Here is a 24,394-nt window from a genome sequence, read left to right on the forward strand (position 1 = left end):
CAACACTGTACAATATATTCATAAAATACATTTCTGTGGTTTTAAGTTGAATGCCAAATTCTCAGAGCCATTTTCCCGGACACATTCACAGGGAGTATGCAAATACAGTAAGTCAATTCCAATAACATCACAATACATGCTTACAATGCGTATACAATACATGTTTACAATGCGTATACAATACATGTTTACAATGCGTATACAATACATGTTTACAATGCGTATACAATACATGTTTACAATGCGTATACAATGACATTTAAAATCTAAAGTTTAAAATACACAGACATCAGGTAGGTAGGTGTGTTGTGTGAGAGAGACAGAGTTGTATCAACATGTTCTGCTAGATAGGGGTCCATCCCTAGGTACCTAGTGGAGGACTAACTGACCCTCCTGCTAGATATGGGTCCAGCTAGGTACCTAGTGGAGGACTAACTGATCCTCCTGTTAGATAGGGGTCCAGCTAGGTACCTAGTGGAGGACTAACTGACCCTCCTGCTAGATAGGGGTCCAGCTAGGTACCTAGTGGAGGACTAACTGACCCTCCTGCTAGATAGGGGTCCAGCTAGGTACCTAGTGGAGGACTAACTGATCCTCCTGCTAGATAGGGGTCCATACCTAGGTACCTAGTGGAGGACTAACTGACCCTCCTGCTAGATAGGGGTCCAGCTAGGTACCTAGTGGAGGACTAACTGATCCTCCTGCTAGATAGGGGTCCAGCTAGGTACCTAGTGGAGGACTAACTGACCCTCCTGCTAGATAGGGGTCCAGCTAGGTACCTAGTGGAGGACTAACTGACCCTCCTGCTAGATAGGGGTCCAGCTAGGTACCTAGTGGAGGACTAACTGACCCTCCTGCTAGATAGGGGTCCAGCTAGGTACCTAGTGGAGGACTAACTGACCCTCCTGCTAGATAGGGGTCCAGCTAGGTACCTAGTGGAGGACTAACTGATCCTCCTGCTAGATAGGGGTCCAGCTAGGTACCTAGTGGAGGACTAACTGACCCTCCTGCTAGATAGGGGTCCAGCTAGGTACCTAGTGGAGGACTAACTGATCCTCCTGCTAGATAGGGGGTCCAGCTAGGTACCTAGTGGATGACTAACTGATCCTCCTGCTAGATAGTGGTCCAGCTAGGTACCTAGTGTAGGACTAACTGATCCTCCTGCTAGATAGGGGTCCAGCTAGGTACCTAGTGGAGGACTAACTGACCCTCCTGCTAGATAGGGGTCCAGCTAGGTACCTAGTGGAGGACTAACTGACCCTCCTGCTAGATAGGGGTCCAGCTAGGTACCTAGTGGAGGACTAACTGACCCTCCTGCTAGATAGGGGTCCATACCTAGGTACCTAGTGGAGGACTAACTGACCCTCCTGCTAGATAGGGGTCCATACCTAGGTACCTAGTGGAGGACTAACTGACCCTCCTGCTAGATAGGGGTCCAGCTAGGTACCTAGTGGAGGACTAACTGATCCTCCTGCTAGATAGGGGTCCAGCTAGGTACCTAGTGGAGGACTAACTGACCCTCCTGCTAGATAGGGGGTCCAGCTAGGTACCTAGTGGAGGACTAACTGACCCTCCTGCTAGATAGGGGTCCAGCTAGGTACCTAGTGGAGGACTAACTGACCCTCCTGCTAGATAGGGGTCCAGCTAGGTACCTAGTGGAGGACTAACTGACCCTCCTGCTAGATAGGGGTCCAGCTAGGTACCTAGTGGAGGACTAACTGATCCTCCTGCTAGATAGGGGTCCAGCTAGGTACCTAGTGGAGGACTAACTGACCCTCCTGCTAGATAGGGGTCCAGCTAGGTACCTAGTGGAGGACTAACTGACCCTCCTGCTAGATAGGGGTCCAGCTAGGTACCTAGTGGAGGACTAACTGACCCTCCTGCTAGATAGGGGTCCAGCTAGGTACCTAGTGGAGGACTAACTGACCCTCCTGCTAGATAGGGGTCCAGCTAGGTACCTAGTGGAGGACTAACTGACCCTCCTGCTAGATAGGGGTCCAGCTAGGTACCTAGTGGAGGACTAACTGACCCTCCTGCTAGATAGGGGTCCAGCTAGGTACCTAGCGGAGGACTAACTGACCCTCCTGCTAGATAGGGGTCCAGCTAGGTACCTAGTGGAGGACTAACTGACCCTCCTGCTAGATAGGGGTCCAGCTAGGTACCTAGTGGAGGACTAACTGATCCTCCTGCTAGAAGATCCACACCTCCAGGAGGCTGCAGAAGGAGAGAGGCTGTGTGGCTGGACCTTTGGTTAGTTTATTGCTATTATAGTGGTCATGTTTGATTGACATTTTCTGTAAATTTTTGGGAGCCTGAATTAAAGCAACAGACAACAAGACCACGTTGAACCACCCTGCCTGTCTATTCTGCCTGGTCTCCCCAACCCAGGGGTTGGCTACAACTGTAGATCTGAAGCTGTGACCAAAGACAGGGGTCCAGCTCCCCAAGAAGGTTGATCATCCTGGAACATGACTCAGTTCCTTTTCTCAACACCATGTCGATGATGTAACGTGCCTTATCTGCCCTCGCAGCTATCACCTTTACTGACTCCATTTCCTCCTGGTTGATGACTGTGTGTTGCAGGAGTCCGTCCAGCAGACCATCCAGGACAGGTCCTGACACGCGATTCACAAACTCTGTCCGTACAGAACGCAGCTGCTGCTCTGTAGAACCAGTCAGACTGCTCTCAGCCGGACGCCCTGCCCCCAACACAGCACCTGAGAGAGGCAGGTTACAAAATAACTACATTTGTTCATTTACATTTCAGACATTTAGAAACAGACTTCTTTCAGAGTGACCTACAGTAAAAGTCTTCATTGTATTATTAATCTTTGCATTAAGAACACATTCTGTAACAATAACAACCTGCATCAATGAACACATCACACCACTACTGTTTCATTCATATTTAGGGTCGGTTTTCACAGACGTAGAAAAACAGGCTGGGGCATTCAGAACCAGGCTAATCTACCTCACGTCCTGGAGGAGATGTCATTGGGGCATTCAGAACCAGGCTAATCTACATCAAGTCCTGGAGGAGATGTCATTCAGAACCAGGCTAATCTACATCACGTCCTGGAGGAGATGTCATTCAGAACCAGGCTAATCTACATCACGTCCTGGAGGAGATGTCATTGGGGCATTCAGAACCAGGCTAATCTACATCAAGTCCTGGAGGAGATGTCATTCAGAACCAGGCTAATCTACATCACGTCCTGGAGGAGATGTCATTCAGAACCAGGCTAATCTACATCAAATCCTGGAGGAGATGTCATTGGGGCATTCAGAACCAGGCTAATCTACATCAAGTCCTGGAGGAGATGTCATTCAGAACCAGGCTAATCTACATCAAGTCCTGGAGGAGATGTCATTGGGGCATTCAGAACCAGGCTAATCTACATCAAGTCCTGGAGGAGATGTCATTCAGAACCAGGCTAATCTACATCACGTCCTGGAGGAGATGTCATTCAGAACCAGGCTAATCTACATCACGTCCTGGAGGAGATGTCATTGGGGCATTCAGAACCAGGCTAATCTACATCAAGTCCTGGAGGAGATGTCATTCAGAACCAGGCTAATCTACATCACGTCCTGGAGGAGATGTCATTCAGAACCAGGCTAATCTACATCAAATCCTGGATGAGATGTCATTGGGGCATTCAGAACCAGGCTAATCTACATCAAGTCCTGGAGGAGATGTCATTCAGAACCAGGCTAATCTACATCAAGTCCTGGAGGAGATGTCATTGGGGCATTCAGAACCAGGCTAATCTACATCACGTCCTGGAGGAGATGTCATTCAGAACCAGGCTAATCTACATCAAGTCCTGGAGGAGATGTCATTGGGGCATTCAGAACCAGGCTAATCTACATCAAGTCCTGGAGGAGATGTCATTCAGAACCAGGCTAATCTACATCAAGTCCTGGAGGAGATGTCATTCAGAACCAGGCTAATCTACATCACGTCCTGGAGGAGATGTCATTCAGAACCAGGCTAATCTACATCAAGTCCTGGAGGAGATGTCATTCAGAACCAGGCTAATCTACATCAAGTCCTGGAGGAGATGTCATTCAGAACCAGGCTAATCTACATCAAGTCCTGGAGGAGATGTCATTCAGAACCAGGCTAATCTACATCAAGTCCTGGAGGAGATGTCATTGTTCTTGAAGACAGCCTTTTATAATCAGGACTAGTCCAACAGTAAACCATGTCGACTGGCCCTCAAGCCATTGGTTTGTACCTCTCATGTTTACTTACTAGTTGAATGGGTTTCAGGGATGTATTCATCTGAAAGAAACAAAAAGAGGTTATAATCACTAAATAGCATCTGTCAGAAAATAACAGAGTTATGATTGACATATTCTCCTACCTGTTGGTACCATATCTCTCCATACTGTCCTCTCATCATCCCCGATTAACTCCATCTCAATGTCAACCCCTGTGTTTCTCATAACCATCTTACAACAGCTTGGTGTGGTGTCTGCAGGTAACAGCTGAATCTTCTGTAGAAGGTCATATGGTGCAACGATTGAGACAACAGACAGAGAGAGAGAAAGAAATAGAATGATATTCCAGTTATTAATATATAATATGACAGATTCATGTCCTCAGCCTGCTAAAACTGCACCTCTGGATTGATGGAGGAGGAATGGGGATTCTTGACTGCAAACCAACTGTTCAGCTTTAAGGACCCGTTTGGACTTGACAGCACCAATTCTGAATATCCTTGGGACACCTGATGTTTCTCCCGGTCCCGAACAGCCTACAAAATGAGCAGTGTAGTAGTCAGTCTGAACAATGTAGTCTAATAATTCACACAACATGCAGCTCACTGAGCAATCCTTTTTGTCAACATCAAAAAAATGTGTACACTATTTATTATTTATTTTACCCTTATTTTACCAGGTAATTGACTGAGAAGAGAGTCTATTTTACAGCAACGACCTCGGGAAGTGTTACAGGGGAAAGGGGATGAATGAGCCAATTGGAAGCTGGGGATGATTAGGTGGCCGTGATGGTATGAGGGCCAGATAGTGAATTTAGCCAGGACACCGGGGTTAACACCCCTACTCTTATGATAAGTGCCATGGGATCTTTAGTGTTCACAGAGAGTCAGGAAACATGTTTAACGTCCCATGCGAAAGACAGCACACTACTCAGGGCAATGTCCCCTTCACTGCCCCGGGGCATTGGGTTCTCCTTCGAACAGAGAGAAGAGTGCCGTCTACTGGCTCTTCAAATGAATGAAACAGAAATAGATTTCTCACAGAGCTGCATGTTGTCTTTGTAATCTATAGATTTTCAACAAACTATCAGCTTTCCTTTAGTAAGTTTCAACATACTGGTGTCACTTCAATGATGGTGCCTCACCTCTTTCTGACTGGAGTTTCTGAGGAGCATGTACAGCCGTGAAATTACTGTTGCCTTTTTTACTGCCATATAGAGGACCACGTCACAGTGGACATCTACGTTCCAAAAAAGATATAGCTCAGTATAACAGAGATAACTGAGAACTTGGGATGGAGAATCTTAGCATGGAATCTGGTGACCTCATGCACTTCCTCAACAGACACTCCATGTCACGGTTTACTAAGCCAGAACCCAGAAGCAGACCAGGACAAGGTAAGTGGTGTCAAAAGGTGAGTGTTTATTTACTGAACCAAGGGTGAAGGGAAATAATCCAGGGAACAGAGCGGCGGCGTGGAGGAGTTGTAGAGGGTCCAGTGGTTGATCCGATGATGGCTCGGCAGCCGCCGACCATCAGGCAGAGGTTGGGTAGAGGTTCCGGACGAGTGACTGTGGGAAGAACAAAAACGGAGGTAAGTACCAGGCAGGTCAACAGGGTGCAACAAAACAACAAAAACTAACTCTAGTACTGAGGCTGATACGCCGGCAAAACATACTGTTCATGGCTAACGATCCGGCAGGAACTGGATGTTGGGCCAGACCCTAAGAAGGGTGATGATTAGGCCCAGGTGTGCCGATTGCTGATGGGAAGCAGGTGCGGAAACAAGAGCGCTCCCCGGAGCGTTCCCGAACCCTCGGGAAACAGGAGCTACGACCAGAAACACTCGTCACCAGACAGGACCCGACTCAGACCGCCGGGATCGTTACAGTACCCCCCTCCGACGAACGCCACCGGGCGGACTCCCGGAGCGCCAGGATGGAGGCGGTAGAAGTCCCTGATGAGATCCGGATCTAGGACCTGTCGCCGCGGAATCCAACTCCTCTCCTCAGGACCATACCCCTCCCAGTCCACGAGATACTGGAAACCCCGGCCCCGCCGTCTGGAATCCATGATGCGCCGCACCGTGTAGGCAGGACCACCTCCGATCATCCGAGGAGGAGGAGGAGGAGGCGGAGGAGGCAACAGAGGACTGAGGAGGACAGGCTTGAGGCAGGAGACATGGAAGGTGGGATGGACTCTGAGCGTCCTCGGTAGTTTGAGTCGAACTGCCACTGGATTGATCACCTTCTCCACCACCAACGGACCAATGAACTTCGGTAACAACTTCCTAGACTCAGTCCGTAACGGAAGATCCCGTGTGGCCAACCAAACCCTATCTCCGATGGTATAGGTGGGAGCGGGGATCCGGCGACGATTCGCCTGGAGCTGATACCGGTCCGAACCTCTAAGGAGTGCCTTTCTGGCCCGATGCCAGGTCCGGTGGCAACGACGAATGTGGGCCTGAACAGAAGGCACTGAGAGCTCCTTCTCCTGAGAAGGGAACAGGGGAGGTTGGTAGCCATACAGGCACTGGAAGGGAGACATCCCAGTGGCAGATGTAGGGAGAGTATTGTGGGCATACTCAACCCAAGGCAACTGAGAGGCCCAGGAGGTGGGGTTGGAAGAGACCAGACAGCGTAGCGTGGATTCCATCTTCTGGTTGGCTCTCTCCGCCTGACCATTGGATTGGGGGTGAAAACCAGATGTGAGACTGACTGTAGCTCCAATGGCCAAACAGAAGGACTTCCAGACAGCAGAGGTAAACTGAGGGCCACGGTCGGAAACGATATCACTGGGCAAACCGTGGACCCTGAAAACCTCCCCTAACCAGGATCTCGGACGTCTCCGAGGCAGAGGGAAGCTTGGCAATAGGCACAAAGTGGGCGAACTTGCTGAATCTGTCCACGATAGTCAGAACGACCGTGTTCCCCTCGAAGCGGGCAACCCAGTGACAAAGTCCAGGGGCCAGATGCGACCATGGTCGCCGGGGAATAGGAAGGGGGTGAAGTAGTCCAGAGCTGGGCCGATTGGTACTCTTATTCTGCGCACACACTGGACAGGCAGCAACATAACCCCGAGTATCCTCGGCCATGGCAGGCCACCAAAAACGTCTGCGAAGAAACGCTATCGTCCGAGCCACGCCAGGGTGACAAGCCATCTTGCTGGCGTGGGACCATTTGAGACCGCAGGACGCACCGACTCAGGCACAAACAACCGACCGGGTGGACCGTTACCGGGACCGGGCTGAGTCCGAAGGGCCGCCAGCACCTCCTCCTCAATCCTCCACATGACTGCTCCCACGACGCAGTTCCGGGGGAGAATAGTCTCGGTCTTGGACCCACTCTCCTCCGTCTTGGAGAACATCCGGGACAAGGCGTCCGCCTTGCCGTTCTTAGACCCAGGTCGGAACGTCAGGACAAACTTGAATCGTCCGAAAAACAACGCCCACCTGGCCTGACGGGAGTTGAGACGTTTCGCCGATTGCACGTAAGCAAGATTCTTGTGGTCAGTCCAGACAATAAACGGTTGCTCCGCCCCCTCCAACCAGTGGCGCCACTCCTCCAAGGCAAGTTTCACCGCGAGAAGCTCCCGGTTACCCACATCGTAATTCCTCTCCGCAGGTGAAAGGCGACGAGAGTAGTAGGCGCAGGGATGGAGTTTACTGTCCGTGGAGCATCGCTGCGACAGGATGGCGCCAACTCCCACATCAGACGCGTCCACTTCAACAACGAACTGACGGGCCGTGTCCGGTTGAGAGAGAATCGGTGCGTTGGTGAATCGCCTCTTCAAATCCAGAAACGCTCGATCCGCCTCCGGATTCCACTTGAAGGTCCTGATGCTGGAAGTCAAGGCAGTTAATGGAGCGGCCACACGGCTGTAATCCCCGGATGAATCTGCGGTAGAAATTCGCAAACCCCAAAAATCTCTGGAGCTGCAATCTCGTACCGGGCTGGGCCCATTCCAGAACCGCTCTAACCTTCTCCTGGTCCATCCTAATCTCTCCCCTGGAGATGATGTACCCGAGAAAGGATGTTGTGTGGGCGTGAAACTCGCACTTCTCGGCCTTCACGAACAGACGATTCTCCAACAATCGCTGCAGAACCTGCCGGACATGCTGGACGTGGTCGGAAGGTTCCTTCGAGAAGATCAGAATGTCATCCAGGTAAACAAACACGAAGAGACCGATCATATCTCTCAGGACGTCGTTCACCATACTCTGGAATACCGCTGGAGCATTGGTCAGTCCAAACGGCATCACCTGATACTCGAAGTGCCCCATCGGTGTATTGAACCCCGTCAACCACTCGTCCCCCTCTCTGATCCGGACCAGGTGATACGCATTGCGTAGGTCTAACTTGGTGAACACCGTAGCACCCTGTAAGGAGTCGAAGGCAGAACTCATCAAGGGCAGGGGATACTTGTTCTTGACCGTGATGTCATTCAACCCCCGATAGTCAATACATGGTCGAAGAGAGCCATCCTTCTTACCCACAAAGAAGAATCCTGCCCCCAGGGGTGATGACGAGGGACGAACGAGACCAGCAGCTAGGGACTCCTTGATGTAGGTCTCCAACGCCTCACGTTCAGGTCGGGAGATACTGTATAATCTTCCCTTGGGGTAGACAGCTCCAGGGACCAGGTTGATGGCACAATCATATGGTCGGTGGGGAGGGAGTGACAGAGCCTTCTGCTTACTGAAAACCTCCCCCAAATCGTGATATGTCTCGGGAACCAGGGACAAATCTGGAGGTTTAGCCTCAATCACCTGACTGGGAACCGAATGGGGGCAGGCAGTCTTGAGACAGTTAGCATGACAATCCAGGCTCCAACTCGTTACCTTGCCCGTCACCCAATCGAACGTGGGATTGTGTTCCTTCAGCCAGGGGTATCCAAGGACCAGAGGAACATGGGAAGACGGCAGAATGAAAAATGAAATCATCTCAGAATGATTCCCTGACAACCGCATCTTAACCGGTTCAGTCCTCATCGTGATACGTGCCAGACTACTGCCGTTCAGAGTGGTCGCTTCAATGGCTTCCGGCAATTGCTCCTTGGAAAGCCCCAGCTGTTCCACCAACTCGGCATCAAGAAAGCTTCCATCGGCACCTGAATCGATAAAAGCGTTAAGCGCTAAGCTCTGATTCCTGTTCACAAGGGTAGCCGGGAAGCGGGGTCTGACAGAGGTACTGAGAGGTTGAAACTGGCTCGCTAAAAGTCCTCCCAACTTTAGCGAGCCGGGCAGTTTGACGACCGCCGGGAACAAGTGGAGATGTAATGTCCCGAGCTACCACAGTAGAGGCAGCAGTTGGTCTTACGTCTATGTTGACGCTCCTCCTTGGTTAACCCGTGCCGCCCCACTTGCATGGGTTCGAATCGGGAGAGAGGACCTCTCCACTAATCCATGGTGGTGGAGAATGATCGATGTGTTCTGGTCCACCACCCGACCCGACTGGGAACTGAGAAACTGATCGATTGGACGGACCCCATTGCTTCTCCCTCCTTCGCTCTCGGACTCGATTATCCACCCGAATGGACAAGGCTACCAAGCTGTCCAGGTCACTAGGCTCCGGATAGGAGATCAACTCATCCTTGAGCTGCTCCGACAGACCCTGGTAAAAGGCCGCTTGCAGGGACTCCTCGTTCCACCCACTCTCCACAGCCAACGTCTTGAACTCGATCACGAAGTCGGCCACGCTGCGAGTTCCTTGGCGAAGCGAAAACAGGCGCCTAGCTGCGTCCCTCCCTCGGACGGAATGGTCGAAGAGCTTCCTCATCTCGGCCGTGAACCCCTGGTATGAAGCCATGCAGGGATCCTGTCGTTCCCAAACGGCTGAAGCCCACTCCAGCGCCACGACCACGCAGCAACTCAATCACAAAGGCTATCCTAGCCCTGTCTGTGGCATAAGAGTAGGGCTGCAGATCGAACACTAGTCCACACTGCATAAGGAAGGAACGGCATCCTCCCAGCTCCCCCTCATATTTATCCGGCGTCGGAACCTTGGGCTCACGGATGGCCACAGCTTCAGAAGCGGCAGGCGAGATGGATGAAACCGGTAGTGGATCCTCCACCGGCCACTTGCGTTGGTTCTGGACCTCCGTCAGACCCGGTAGAAAGGTTCCGAACTGACAACGCGATCTCCTGTAGTACCGTGCTATGATGGCCCAACATCTTCTCCTGCTGGGTAATAGCATGGCGAACAGAGTCCAGGTCCGCTGGGTTCATTACTGGCCGGATCGTTCTGTCACGGTTTACTAAGCCAGAACCCAGAAGCAGACCAGGACAAGGTAAGTGGTGTCAAAAGGTGAGTGTTTATTTACTGAACCAAGGGTGAAGGGAAATAATCCAGGGAACAGAGCGGCGGCGTGGAGGAGTTGTAGAGGGTCCAGTGGTTGATCCGATGATGGCTCGGCAGCCGCCCGACCATCAGGCAGAGGTTGGGTAGAGGTTCCGGACGAGTGACTGTGGGAAGAACAAAAACGGAGGTAAGTACCAGGCAGGTCAACAGGGTGCAACAAAACAACAAAAACTAACTCTAGTACTGAGGCTGATACGCCGGCAAAACATACTGTTCATGGCTAACGATCCGGCAGGAACTGGATGTTGGGCCAGACCCTAAGAAGGGTGATGATTAGGCCCAGGTGTGCCGATTGCTGATGGGAAGCAGGTGCGGAAACAAGAGCGCTCCCGGAGCGTTCCCGAACCCTCGGGAAACAGGAGCTACGACCAGAAACACTCGTCACCAGACAGGACCCGACTCAGACCGCCGGGATCGTTACACTCCATGTTCCTCTACATGAAGAATCTTCATCTCATTCCTCAGGGAAGGGTTGGTCCCTGAACAACACAATAAAGAGGAGACAGAAAGACAAATATTATATTATTCATCCAACTAAAACACAAAGAATATGCAGTATCAGATCACAGTAAACTCAAACTCCCAGAATATTCAATTATTCATTCAGGAAGTGAAACTCAGTTACATGGAAATGTCTTTCTGAATACTATGTCTTTATGGTTTTACCTAAACAGACAAAGTGTGGCAGATGAATTTCCTCCAGTTCACCTAACTCCATAGTGATGTCCAGCAATGGACCACCTTGTCCGTACTGCATGTCTTTCAGAAGTTGACTGTAGGGTTCCCAGTTCCTGAAGTGATACTTCAGAATGACATCTCTCTCACACACCCAGCGGAGCCCAGACACTGTGCACTCATAACGCCCTTTGGGTGTCCTGTGCCTGAGGGCAACAACAAGATATGGTAGAGAGGGTCAATCGTCAAATGGAGAGGTTGGATTAGAAGCCTATTCCCAAAGGTAATGGGGAAATACACTAGCAAGTGGAATGAAATGTTAAAAGTAGTTATTTTACCTGAACATTGTCACTTCCTGGACAGTGGAAGTCAAGGGTTCAATCTGAAGCCAGTGTGTGGAGTCCTGAACAAGGACAAGCATGTCAGTTATACATATGGGGCCAGTTTCCTGGACACAGATTGAGTCTAGTGCTGGACTTAAAGCATGATCAATGGAAGTTTCAATAGAAAGTTATTTAAGGTCCAAGACTAGGCTTAATCTTTGTCCGGGAAACTGGCTCATTAAATGAACAAAGTAATTTATCTAATGTATTTATTCAATGTTACATGGAATGCTGGTGATTGATCCAATTAAACTGTCTAATGACAAAATATGACAGCAGTTAAAATCCTGCATTCCTACAAGCAGAACACAGGACTGTCTATATCCCAGTATGAATGGTTGGTCAGTACACACCTGGCTTTCAGACTGTGCCTGACTCCTGAAGGTATGTAAAAGTGAGAATTGACATTATGACTTACCTCAACATGGTCACAAGTCTTACAGCTCTGAGGAATCCCTGAAGTCAAAAGTAGTTGTTATTTAAAACGGATAATCTCATGTAATAATGAATTAATAAATATTAAACAGACTTGTAATAAAAATGAATGTAAGTGAGCAACAGTCTCAGAATGTACACTCATTATCATACCATAATCTGACATTAGTGTTATATTAATGAATGTTTGTGGAAGCAGGAAACAACATTGTTCTGGTCCATGTTTTGTAGATGTTGGGGGCCTGATTTCTGGTAGATCCCAGGATGAGAGCTTAAAGGTAGAGTCAGCTAAATGATGTTGTACGAGCAGCACCGCAGATATTGTGATGAGCAAGATGCCTGACTTCTCTCTCACACAGTATCTGCCCAGGTGCACGGGTTCTCTTCACTCTCTTACAGCGTGGTAGCCACGGGACCAAAACAGAGGAGTTTAGCATCGCGCTCCAACGCCCTTAGTTGTTGTAGAAGTTTACCCACTATGATGTTTACTTTGTGCATCTACATCATATTGCTGACTCTACCTTTAAGTTTGTTTTGACCAAATAGATCATGATTGTGTTCCTTGCCTGGGACTCAAGAACGCTTTAAATCGTATTTTGATTTTAAAACAATTATCAGTTAACACTCACATATCTGGTCTCTGGTGTTCTCAGGTCCAGGCTTGATACAACACTCTCCACCATGGTCTCTGCTGTTGGGAAAGCAGATGGATAGACTGTGATTAAACTAAGTACAACTTATAAAGGCTTTATATAGCATACATACAGTCTTCATAAGCAATACAAAGGGTGTATAAAGGGTGACAGAACAGCTCCCTATGTAGGGTGCATTGCCAAATGTGACATAACACACTGTCAACTTCCATGAAGTCAATACTGATGGTGACATTACAGGTGACATTGCTTATCTTGATGAAAGCCCCTAGAAACGTGAAGTCACCAGGTATCATTTTAACAGGTTCTGATGCCCTCCTGTGGTTAGAGTGAAACTGACACTACAGTGAGACATAGGAGAGGAAACATCTGTACATCCAACAGAACACATTAAAACACACCACTACTACTAATCTAACTGTCTGTAGGTCCAACAGAACACATTAAAACACACCACTACTACTAATCTAACTGTCTGTAGGTCCAACAGAACACATTAAAACACACCACTACTACTAATCTAACTGTCTGTAGGTCCAACAGAACACATTAAAACACACCACTACTATTCTAACTGTCTGTAGGTCCAACAGAACACATTAAAACACACCACCACCACTAATCTAACTGTCTGTAGGTCCAACAGAACACATTAAAACACACCACTACTACTAATCTAACTGTCTGTAGGTCCAACAGAACACATTAAAAACACACCACTACTACTAATCTAACTGTCTGTAGGTCCAACAGAACACATTAAAACACACCACTACCACTAATCTAACTGTCTGTAGGTCCAACAGAACACATTAAAACACACCACTACTACTAATCTAACTGTCTGTAGGTCCAACAGAACACATTAAAACACACCACTACCACTAATCTACCTTTCTGTAGGTCCAACAGAACACATTAAAACACACCACCACCACTAATCTAACTGTCTGTAGGTCCAACAGAACACATTAAAACACACCACTACTACTAATCTAACTGTCTGTAGGTCCAACAGAACACATTAAAACACACCACTACTACTAATCTAACTGTCTGTAGGTCCAACAGAACACATTAAAACACACCACTACCACTAATCTAACTGTCTGTAGGTCCAACAGAACACATTAAAACACACCACTACTACTAATCTAACTGTCTGTAGGTCCAACAGAACACATTAAAACACACCACTACCACTAATCTAACTGTCTGTAGGTCCAACAGAACACATTAAAACACACCACTACTACTAATCTAACTGTCTGTAGGTCCAACAGAACACATTAAAACACACCACTACCACTAATCTAACTTTCTGTAGGTCCAACAGAACACATTAAAACACACCACTACCACTAATCTAACTGTCTGTAGGTCCAACAGAACACATTAAAACACACCACTACCACTAATCTAACTGTCTGTAGGTCCAACAGAACACATTAAAACACACCACTACCACTAATCTAACTTTCTGTAGGTCCAACAGAACACATTAAAACACACCACTACTACTAATCTAACTGTCTGTAGGTCCAACAGAACACATTAAAACACACCACTACTACTAATCTAACTGTCTGTAGGTCCAACAGAACACATTAAAACAATCTAATTGTAGGAATGATTCCAGAGGAAAACACATGATAAAACATTGCTATGACTCACCTTTGAATGTGTTGGTCATCTATCTGACACAGGGTCACTGAGGAGGAGGAGGAATAAACCCCAAACCCAGGATAGATGGGTTCAGTGAATGTGGTGTGTCCTGTGTAAAGGTGTGTCAGTGTACCAGAGGAGGACACACTATAGAAGGACAAAGTACCAGCTGGCCAGTCCAGATACACTCCAACTCTGTTAGAAACAGGACCAGGGATGGATCTGTTGACTCCAGGATGGTAAAAGTGATATCCACTGTCAATGCAGAATAAACACCAGGACTTCCTATTGGCTCCAATCCAACTGTCCTCCTCTCCCTTCCTCTTCTGTCCTTTGTACACCACACCAATGTCAGCCCCGCCACCATCCCTCTCCACCTCCCAGTAATAACGAGATCCAGATAAGCCTTCTCTGCAGAGAACTTGGGGATTACAGTCAAATCTGTCTGGATGGTCTTCATAATGCTGGTTCTCCTCCACCCGTGTCACCTTCTGTTCCCCTCAGACAGTATCAGGTTTGGGTTTGCTGTATTTGGGTCCAGGGTGAGATGACAGGCATCTGTAGACAAAAGGAGAGTTTAATCAAACCACATCTTCATATAAAATGTTGTTTTGTAGGTAGAGAACAAGTATTGATTAGTTACTATGTTACTGTAGTTCTGAATATGCAGTTAATTAGGATTGAAGAGACTTACATTTCCTCAGCCCTGATTTCAGCCTGAACTCTCCACCATGATCCACACTGTAGGAGAAACAGGTTATTGACTGACAAAGACTTAATAAAGCAGTCAACATTTAAACCATATTGTTGTGTTCTGGTGCACTATCCAAGTTCATTACTAGAGAAATACAGGTATTCTATCCTACGTACTGCATACAGAACAGAGTACAATTCAATACTAGAGACATACAGGTATTCTATCCTACCTACTGCATACAGAACAGAGTACAATTCATTACTAGATACATACAGGTATTCTACCCTACCTACTGCATTCAGAACAGAGTACAATTAATTACTAGATACATACAGGTATTCTACCCTACCTACTGCATACAGAACAGAGTACAATTCATTACTAGAGACATACAGGTATTCTATCCTACCTACTGCATACAGAACAGAGTACAATTCATTACTAGAGACATACAGGTATTCTATCCTACATACTGCATACATAACAGAGTACAATTCATTACTAGATACATACAGGTATTCTACCCTACCTACTGCATTCAGAACAGAGTACAATTCATTACTAGATACATACAGGTATTCTACCCTACCTACTGCATTCAGAACAGAGTACAATTCATTACTAGAGACATACAGGTATTCTATCCTACCTACTGCATACAGAACAGAGTACAATTCATTACTAGAGACATTCAGGTATTCTTTCCTACCTACTGCATACAGAACAGAGTACAATTCCAACAGGATATCAGAGATGCAGAAGAAGAGTATTCATGTGGTGATGATGTATGCTGTGTTGGAGTGCTAAGCCTGCTGGGTAAACTTCCCCTGTATTCTACCATCATGTCCTCATGTTACTGAACCTACTACACTACATAGGACACAACCACTGCTCACACTATTAGGACATCTATTCTGACTTACTTCAGCTTCATCAGTTTATCTGTGGGATCCACCAGAGCAGCTGAAAGCAGTCCCCCTGCAGAGTCTCCTGGGTGATTGTAGCTCAGGTCCAGCTCTTTCAGGTGGGAGGGGTTTGACCTCAGAGCTGAAGACAGAGCAGCACAGCCCTCCTCTGTGACCAGACAGCCAGACAGCCTACAGAGAGACACAACAGCTGTCTAGGTTGGTGAACTGGTGTCAATCATCTTGTAGGACACCCATACATTTGTCCATGACACAAACATTGTCATGAAACATCAGATGTTCAGAGTATTTGTTTTACTAAGCTCAGTACCGACCTGACTGAAACAGCTGTACTTACCCCAGTGTGTGTAGTTTACAGTCTGGATCCTCCAGTCCAGCAGAGGGCAGTGTAACTCAGCTCAGTACCGACCTGACTGAAACAGCTGTACTTACCCCAGTGTGTGTAGTTTACAGTCTGGATCCTCCAGTCCAGCAGAGGGCAGTGTAACTCAGCTCAGTACCGACCTGACTGAAACAGCTGTACTTACCCCAGTGTGTGTAGTTTACAGTCTGGATCCTCCAGTCCAGCAGAGGGCAGTGTAACTCAGCTCAGTACCGACCTGACTGAAACAGCTGTACATACCCCAATGTGTGTAGTTTACAGTCTGGATCCTCCAGTCCAGCAGAGGGCAGTGTAACTCAGCTCAGTACCGACCTGACTAAAACAGCTGTACTTACCCCAGTGTGTGTAGTTTACAGTCTGGATCCTCCAGTCCAGCAGACAGCAGTGTAACTCCTGAGTCCTGCAGGTCATTGTCTCTCAGCTCCAGTTGTTTCAGTTGTGAGTTGGGTGAACTCAGGACTGAGGCCAGATCTGAACAGCAACCCTCTGTCAGACCACACTGACCTAGACTAGAGGGCAGAAGAGCAAATTATTAACAAATGTTTAAAACATCCACATAATAACTCATACTGAAGAAAGTTAACTCACACTAGTGTCTGTATGTTGCAGAGTGGACTGGTTAGTCCAACACAGAGCAGCTCCACTCCTCTGTCTCCCAGGTCATTGTTGCTGAGGTCCAGTTCTCTCAGGGGGGAGTTTGGTGTCTGCAGAGCTGAAGCCAGAGTCTCACAGGATTCATATGTGAGTTTACAGCCAGACAGTCTGGAGAGAGGAGATATGTTGATACACTGTTAAATATGCAAAGCTTTAAGAATAATGAGATGCATTAAGATAATAACAGAAGGACACATACTAACTCACTCAATATATTTACCTTAGTTTTATATATGTTATGTATGTTTCTGGATATGTCCCAAAATGTTAAAATAATTTTAAAAACATACACATACTAACTATACTGAACAGAAATATAAACCCAACATGTAAAGTGTTGGTCCCACGTTTCATGAGCTGAAATAAAATATCCCAGATATGTTCCATACCAGTGGCGGCTCCTGAAAAAATTCTCAGGAGGGGCAATTTTTCTGATGATTTAGGTGACCTACACACATTTAAAAAAAGATATGTCCAGCAACAACATGAAGACAGGGGCAGCATATAAGTCAATACCAGAAGCATTTATTGACTGATCTCAAAAGTGTTGGCTTACCAGGGTTGGTGGAGCCCTCAGTTTCATCTTTGCCTCGCAAAGTTAACTCAAACACTCCGCAAAACTTCACACACTGGATTAGCCGGCTGAGGATGTGGCGGTTCTTGCTAATGTCGTAGTAAATATATTTGTTATAGTGAATATGGAATATGATATGTTGAGTAAAATGTTGTGCTAAGATCTATTTAGGTCAGGAGCTGGTTATAAGTTCTGTTCCTATCCAATAACAATGGACAAAAGGGTCCTATCTTGTCAGCCTTGTCAGCAGGTGGCCAAGGACAACACCCACGCCATAGGCCTCTCAGTTCTTCCAACTCACGAGTTCTTGCTCTGAGGACACACACACACACACACACACATCATCACTGTTAAACACACACACACACACACACACACACATCATCACTGTTAAACACACACACACACACACACACAAAAATCCCCTCTCTTAGGCTGAACATTTGAAGACAGAGAACCCGACTCAGAGCCAATGCAACAGTGACAGTAGCCTGCAGGGGACCTCGCCCAACTCATCAGGACCAATCAGAAGATCAGAACTACTAGATTGAACCTACTTCATTTATTGCATAAAATGTCTGCACACAATGTTTCGGGGCTCTCTTCAGATAATAATAATAATAATAATAATAAGCCATTTAGCAGACGCTTTTATCCAAAGCGACTTACATGCGTGCATACATGCGTGCATACATTTTTGTGTATGGGTGGTCCCGGGGATCGAACCCACTACCTTGGCGTTACAAGCACCATGCTCTACCAGCTGAGCTACAGAAAGTGGATACTCATGGATGCGCATTGCAATTGTAAAATGTCAACACAATTGGAGACACCACGTCATTTTTGGAGACATGTTATTGACAGTAAACTATTGTAGATGCGACTGCTAACTAAATAAAACATTTTAGCTGGCTAGCTAATCATCTTAGCTAAATGTGGGGCAAACAATTCAGTTATTTACCGTTAATTTGAGGGATTGGGGTGAAAGAAATCGAGTTACATAGTGATACTTTACGATATACTGTATTGACAATATCGCAATATTTTAGCGCTAGTTGGCTGTACCTGCACCAAAACACCATTATTGTTCCTTCATAGCTTGTTCTCAATCTTTTCACATTGGGAGCAAATTTGTTTTCAGCACTTTTATTTCCATGACTGATCAAAACTCGTTCTCATGGCTTTCTGATCGCTCTGCAACAGACATATGGTGCGCAATAAAATCACAGTATCGAATCGCAATACGTATAGAATCATGAGACTCGCAATGCTGATGCATATATCTTATCGTGAGGTTCCTGGCAATTCCCAGGCCAAGTTCATTTGCCACAACAAATCTCTTCGCTAGCAAACGCGATGTCTTCTCCAAAACGGAAATGTGTCTCCAGCAATGTTTACTTTTTTGACGTTCTATGGCATCTCCACTTTCCAAGCATATATGACCACATGTAATATTTTGGTAAGTGATGCAAATAGTGAACTATGTAGGGCCAGGATGTAAAATATATGTAGCTGCAGCAATTTCTCTTATCTGATATGGTAAGTAATGGGGCTTAATTTATAGCTCCCTAAGAGTTTGACGAACGGGTCCGTGAACGCGATTCCAGATATATTTACCTCTGAATAAACTGCCTTTATTACACCATATCCACATCCAGTAAACTTGTGATTATCAACACTAACCTCATCGTTGTGGCGGCGGACAGCTAGCCTGTATCCCTCGTCATCCAGTTGAGTGAGTGGCAATGTCTTTTTTCGTTTCGTACCAATTTTTGGAAAATCCTCGGGTGTAGGACTTTCCGCCTTTAGTAGAAACCTGTTGAATTATTAAATTTGGTCTGGGAGGTCCTAATTGTTTCGTTGCCAATTTATCTCCATTTGTTCGCCGACAAAAAGGAACTTCTTTCAAACAATCCACTCTTTTCTCAGTTACGTTCATGGTTACGTAACGTATGACGAAAGCGCGTAAGTGCAAGCCCACAGACACCCATTGAGATTGTATTGAAGGCTCTGAAATTTGAAAAAATAGATTTTACATGGGAGTCTATTACAGACTTCTGGGCGATTTTCAACCTGACTGAAATCGCCCCAAAAGGGGGGGAGCCATTTGAAGCACGACTTTAGCCTGATTCGACATTTAGTGGCAGTGTGGCACTGTGGCAGATCAGACGTATAGATTACAACACTGATAACTACTGTTGCCGTGATATAATTGATTAGAAAAAAAATCCCTTCCTTTTCCCGTTTGGCAGTGCGTCGCCCATATCGCCCTATTGAACAGGCCGCCCCTGCTCAAGACATTTAACCTTAGTTTGATATATTTATCACATTTTATGTATGTTTCTGCATATTTACCAAGACGTCAAATAATGTTAAAAACATACACATACTAACTACATACATAATATATAAACACTCACAGTGGATACTGAAGATATTTAACTCACACTAGTGTCTGTATGTTGCAGAGTGGACTGGTTAGTCCAACACAGAGCAGCTCCACTCCACTGTCTTCCAGGTAATTGTAGCGGAGGTCCAGTTCTCTCAGGGGGGAGTTTGGTGTCTGCAGAGCTGAAGCCAGAGTCTCACAGTATGTATATGTGAGGTCACAGCGATCCAGTCTGGAGAGAGGAGATCATCTGTTAGATATACAAATCCTTCAGAATAATGATAATGTATACATCAACTCAATAACAGAACTTACAGTGCTCTCTTGCAGGTTTTCACTACCGGCAGCAACCTCTGATAACCTTCCTCTGATGTGGTGTATGTCTTCAGGTCAAACTCCTCCAGCACCTCCTCTGACATCAGTAACAGGTAGGCCAGGGCTGAACATTGGTCACGTTTTAGTCTTGTTTCTGAAAGAGTTCCTGATCGCAGGGAGGTTTGCATGTCTTCAACTAGAGAGTTGGCACCAAGTTCATTCAGACAGTGGAACAAGTTGATGATCCTTTCTGGTGAGGATTCCCTTTTGATCTTGTCTGAAATGTACCTGACTGTTCTCTCAACTGTTTCCTCATTGCTCTGTGTTGTACTTCCTGTCTGTGTCAGAAGGCCTCGTAACAGATTCTGATTGGACTCCAGTGAGAGACCCAGAAGGAAGCGGAGGAACAGGTCCAGGTGTCCATTCTCACTCTTCAAGGCCTGGTCCACTGCTCTCCTGTGTAAGTCATACAACGGGTCTGACTTCATGTCTCTGTCCTGTTGTGTGATGACATTTTGGAGTAGGGTTGGAGTGGCTGCTTCATCAGAGTCATCGTCAGAGGAATCATCATCACTATCACTAGTGACTGCTTTGGGGGGGAAAACATTTTCCTTCTTGTCCAGACATGATTCTAAAGCATGCACTGCTGCTAGAAACTCCTGAATGCTCAGATGCACAAAGCTGTAGACCTTGTCTTGGTACAGCCCAGATTCTTCTTTAAAGATCTCTGTACACAATGCTGAGTACTCTGATGCCTCTGTGACATCAAGGCCACACTCTCTCAGGTCCTCCTCATAGAAGATCAGGTTGCCCTTCTGCAGCTGTTGGAAAGCCAGCTTTGCCAGTTTCAGGATCATCTCTTTGTCTGACTGAGACAGTTCCTTTGGGTTTGTCTCTGTGGCTTTGTTGTACTTCTTGTTCTTCACAATGATTTGGATGAGCGTGAAGTGTGTGAACATCTGGGTCAGAGTTTTGGGGACTTCATCCTTCTCTGCCTCTTTCAGCATAATCTCAAGGACAGTGGCTGATATCCAACAGAAGACTGGCATGTGGCACATGATGTGGAGGCTCCTTGATGTCTTCATGTGTTTGATGATTTCATTGGCCAGATTCTGATCTGTGATTTTCTTCCTGAAGTACTCCTCCTTCTGTGGATCATTGAACCCTCGTACCTCTGTCACCTGGTCAACACACTCAGGAGGGATCTGATTGGCTGCTGCAGGCCGTGAGGTTATCCAGAGGAGAGCAGAGGGAAGCAGATTCCCCTTGATGAGGTTTGTCAGCAGCACGTCCACTGAGGTTGGCTTCGTGACATCACAGCACCTCTCATTGTTTTTGAAGTCTAGAGGAAGTCGACACTCATCCAGACCATCAAAAATGAAAATAGTTTTGGTTTCACCATCTTCAATGTTGTCAATCTCTTTCAGCTCTGAGAAGTAGTGGGAAAGAAGTTGCATCAGACTGTATTGGTCCCTTTTCCGGTTCAGATCACGGAAAGGAAGAGGAAACATGAAATGAACGTCCTGATTTGCTTTTCCCTCTGCCCAGTCAAGGATGACCTTCTGCACAGAGACTGTTTTTCCAATGCCAGCGATTCCTTTTGTCAGCACAGTTCTGATTGGTTTGTCTTGTCCAGGTAAAGGCTTGAAGATGTCGTTGCATTTGATTGGTGTCTCTTGTGTGGTTTGTTTCTTGGATGCCATCTCTATAAGTCTCACCTCATGTTCATAATTGACCCCTCCACTTCCACCCTCTGTGATGTAGAGCTCTGTGTAGATGTCATTTAACAGACTTTGGTTTCCATGGTGTCCAATTCCTTCAGATATGTGTTGATACTTGTGTTTCAGTTTAGCCTTAATGTCTTGTTGGACTGTCAGAAGAGTTTGACCTGTAGGAAAACAATGAGAGTTGGGACTCATAAGTGCATGTGTGTGTGTGTGTGTGTGTGTGTGTGTGTGTGTGTGTGTGTGTGTGTGTGTGTGTGTGTGTGTGTGTGTGTGTGTGTGTGTGTGTGTGTTAGAGGGGCCTTTGTCCCGTTCTTTGTAATATTGTATGAAACACAGTCTTACTTCTTCTGTCCAGAAGGTTGTGTGTGATCTTTAATGCATCCTCACTGTCCAAACTCTCCACTTCCTTATTGTCATCTGGTAATGGTTCCTGGCTGAAAGCAGGTGGCTGATCACTCTTCATTGATAGCAGGCTGGGGGCAGGTGACTCTGCTCTGGGCTTCTGGACACTGAACAAAACAGGGAGGCAGATCACCTCATCAATATCTCATCAATACCTCATCTACATCATTTCAACAACTGTATAGCTGAACTCATAGAAGTCCTGATGTTTCTTTATAAAGCTACAGTCTGCAATTGGTAAATCGGTTTTTGGCCTTTTAAATGAATGATATAGGCCTACATTTGATGTAATTTGTGAACAATTTTCTCTTCATTAGTTTGATATTTTTAAGAGAACTGTATATTTTACAATTAATCTCTTACCTCTTAGAACTGGTGTCTTGAGTCATTTTAGAGGTAGTGGTCCCCTCCTCTCTCTCCCCAGAGAGACTCATTTTAGAGCCAGTGGTCCCCTCCTCTCTCTCCCCCAGAGAGACTCATTTTAGAGGCAGTGGTCCCCTCCTCTCTCTCCCCAGAGAGACTCATTTTAGAGGCAGTGGTCCCCTCCTCTCTCTCCCCAGAGAGACTCATTTTAGAGGCAGTGGTCCCCTCCTCTCTCTCCCCAGAGAGACTCATTTTAGAGGCAGTGGTCCCCTCCTCTCTCTCCCCCAGAGAGACTCATTTTAGAGGCAGTGGTCCCCTCCTCTCTCTCCCCCAGAGAGACTCATTTTAGAGGCAGTGGTCCCCTCCTCTCTCTCCCCAGAGAGACTCATTTTAGAGGCAGTGGTCCCCTCCTCTCTCTCCCCAGAGAGACTCATTTTAGAGGCAGTGGTCCCCTCCTCTCTCTCCCCAGAGAGACTCATTTTAGAGTCACAGCTCACTCAGCTACAATAAGAAATAACAGAACAGTCAATATTTCTGAACATTGTTGAAGAACCATTAACAATGACAACACTTTTACTGTCTGTGGTCAAAGTTCAAACAGAGACTTCATGTTGCATTTAAACATGCACAGTTAATTTGATTTGATTTGACTTGGATCCCCATTAGCTGACGCCATAACAACAGCTAGTCTACCTCGGGTAAACACAACTAAAAATACCTTACAGCTTAGATTGACAGACATTATAAACATTTACCAAGTAGACATTACATACAGTTAAAATAGCTGACAGGTATTTCTTCTATACCAAGGGAAGCCAGGCTATAATGTATCTTTCGTCTCTCTTTGCTTCATAATTGTCCTTTAATTCGCAAGAGGCTGAATGTATCTCACAGGAGAAAGCATCCGAGCGAGCTAAACAGCGCCCCTCTGTCTCTCTATGTGTAGGCCATCTATCTGATGCTGTCTGGTCCAAACGAGTATGACATTGTTGCCCGTAGCATTGAAGACAAGGGAAGCCTGCGAACATTTGGCCTTTGATTTAAAAAACTATTAGAAATGAGCCAATCAGCGTTGAGCTAAACTGAGCGAGCTCAACTGTGATTGGTTCTGGTGCTCCAATAAAAGGTGTCAAGGTAAACCAGCTTGGATTTTGACAGAAACTACTTGAATTGTTGCATCTCGTTGTGTTGTTGTCCTCTGGTGTCTAGCTAGTTAGTTAACATTGGTCCTTTCCTAAATGAACCATGGATGGAGATAGGGATTCGGACTTGTGGTTTTACTTAATTCTCCGTACTGGCCAATGATTATAACAGCGATTCTGATCCAACCATTAATTCATACATTGCTGTGCCCCCGGCCTGAGAGGATGGAAGTTCAATATGTAGCTAGATGTAGAAGGCTAATGTAAACTAGCTAACCTTGCCCATGAATGGAAGTTAGGCTAGTGAGCAAGCATTTTAGCCAGGTAGCCTAGGACAATAAAAAATAAAAGTGTGTACTGTATGACAGAGTGATAGACCGTGTACTGTATGACAGAGTGATAGACCGTGTACTGTATGACAGAGTGA

At 46.4% G+C, this 24,394-nt stretch overlaps 3 protein-coding genes across 3 annotated transcripts in view; all 3 read right to left on the reverse strand.

The window, feature by feature from the left end:
* The window catches only part of LOC123484376 (NACHT, LRR and PYD domains-containing protein 1 homolog), an 80,918-nt gene extending 68,173 nt beyond the window's left edge, over positions 1-12,745 (reverse strand). Inside the window, exons 1-3 of the mRNA XM_045214670.1 lie at positions 12,708-12,745; positions 11,599-12,099; positions 11,252-11,466 (exon numbers count right to left, since the gene is read on the reverse strand). Coding sequence (XP_045070605.1) covers positions 11,252-11,466; positions 11,599-11,681 — 298 coding nt within the window. The 5' untranslated portion in view covers positions 11,682-12,099; positions 12,708-12,745. The remainder of the gene's footprint in view (positions 1-11,251; positions 11,467-11,598; positions 12,100-12,707) is intronic.
* On the reverse strand, positions 2,107-5,574 carry LOC123484375. Its single transcript, XM_045214666.1, has 5 exons — positions 5,372-5,574; positions 4,629-4,763; positions 4,371-4,503; positions 4,259-4,288; positions 2,107-2,717 (listed from the first exon to the last, which is right to left on the reverse strand). Exons 1-5 carry the CDS (start codon positions 5,438-5,440, stop codon positions 2,362-2,364), a joined length of 723 nt encoding a protein of 240 aa, XP_045070601.1. The 5' UTR covers positions 5,441-5,574; the 3' UTR covers positions 2,107-2,361.
* LOC121562713 (NACHT, LRR and PYD domains-containing protein 12-like) lies at positions 12,732-21,437 on the reverse strand. Its single transcript, XM_045214671.1, has 8 exons — positions 20,334-21,437; positions 20,085-20,250; positions 16,990-17,009; positions 16,737-16,910; positions 16,017-16,190; positions 15,091-15,137; positions 14,406-14,954; positions 12,732-12,769 (listed from the first exon to the last, which is right to left on the reverse strand). Exons 1-7 carry the CDS (start codon positions 21,416-21,418, stop codon positions 14,881-14,883), a joined length of 1,740 nt encoding a protein of 579 aa, XP_045070606.1. The 5' UTR covers positions 21,419-21,437; the 3' UTR covers positions 12,732-12,769; positions 14,406-14,880.
* Between the last annotated feature and the right edge of the window lie 2,957 nt (positions 21,438-24,394).

Source organism: Coregonus clupeaformis, unplaced genomic scaffold (genome assembly GCF_020615455.1).
Source record: "Coregonus clupeaformis isolate EN_2021a unplaced genomic scaffold, ASM2061545v1 scaf0294, whole genome shotgun sequence".
Lineage (NCBI taxonomy): Eukaryota > Metazoa > Chordata > Actinopteri > Salmoniformes > Salmonidae > Coregonus > Coregonus clupeaformis.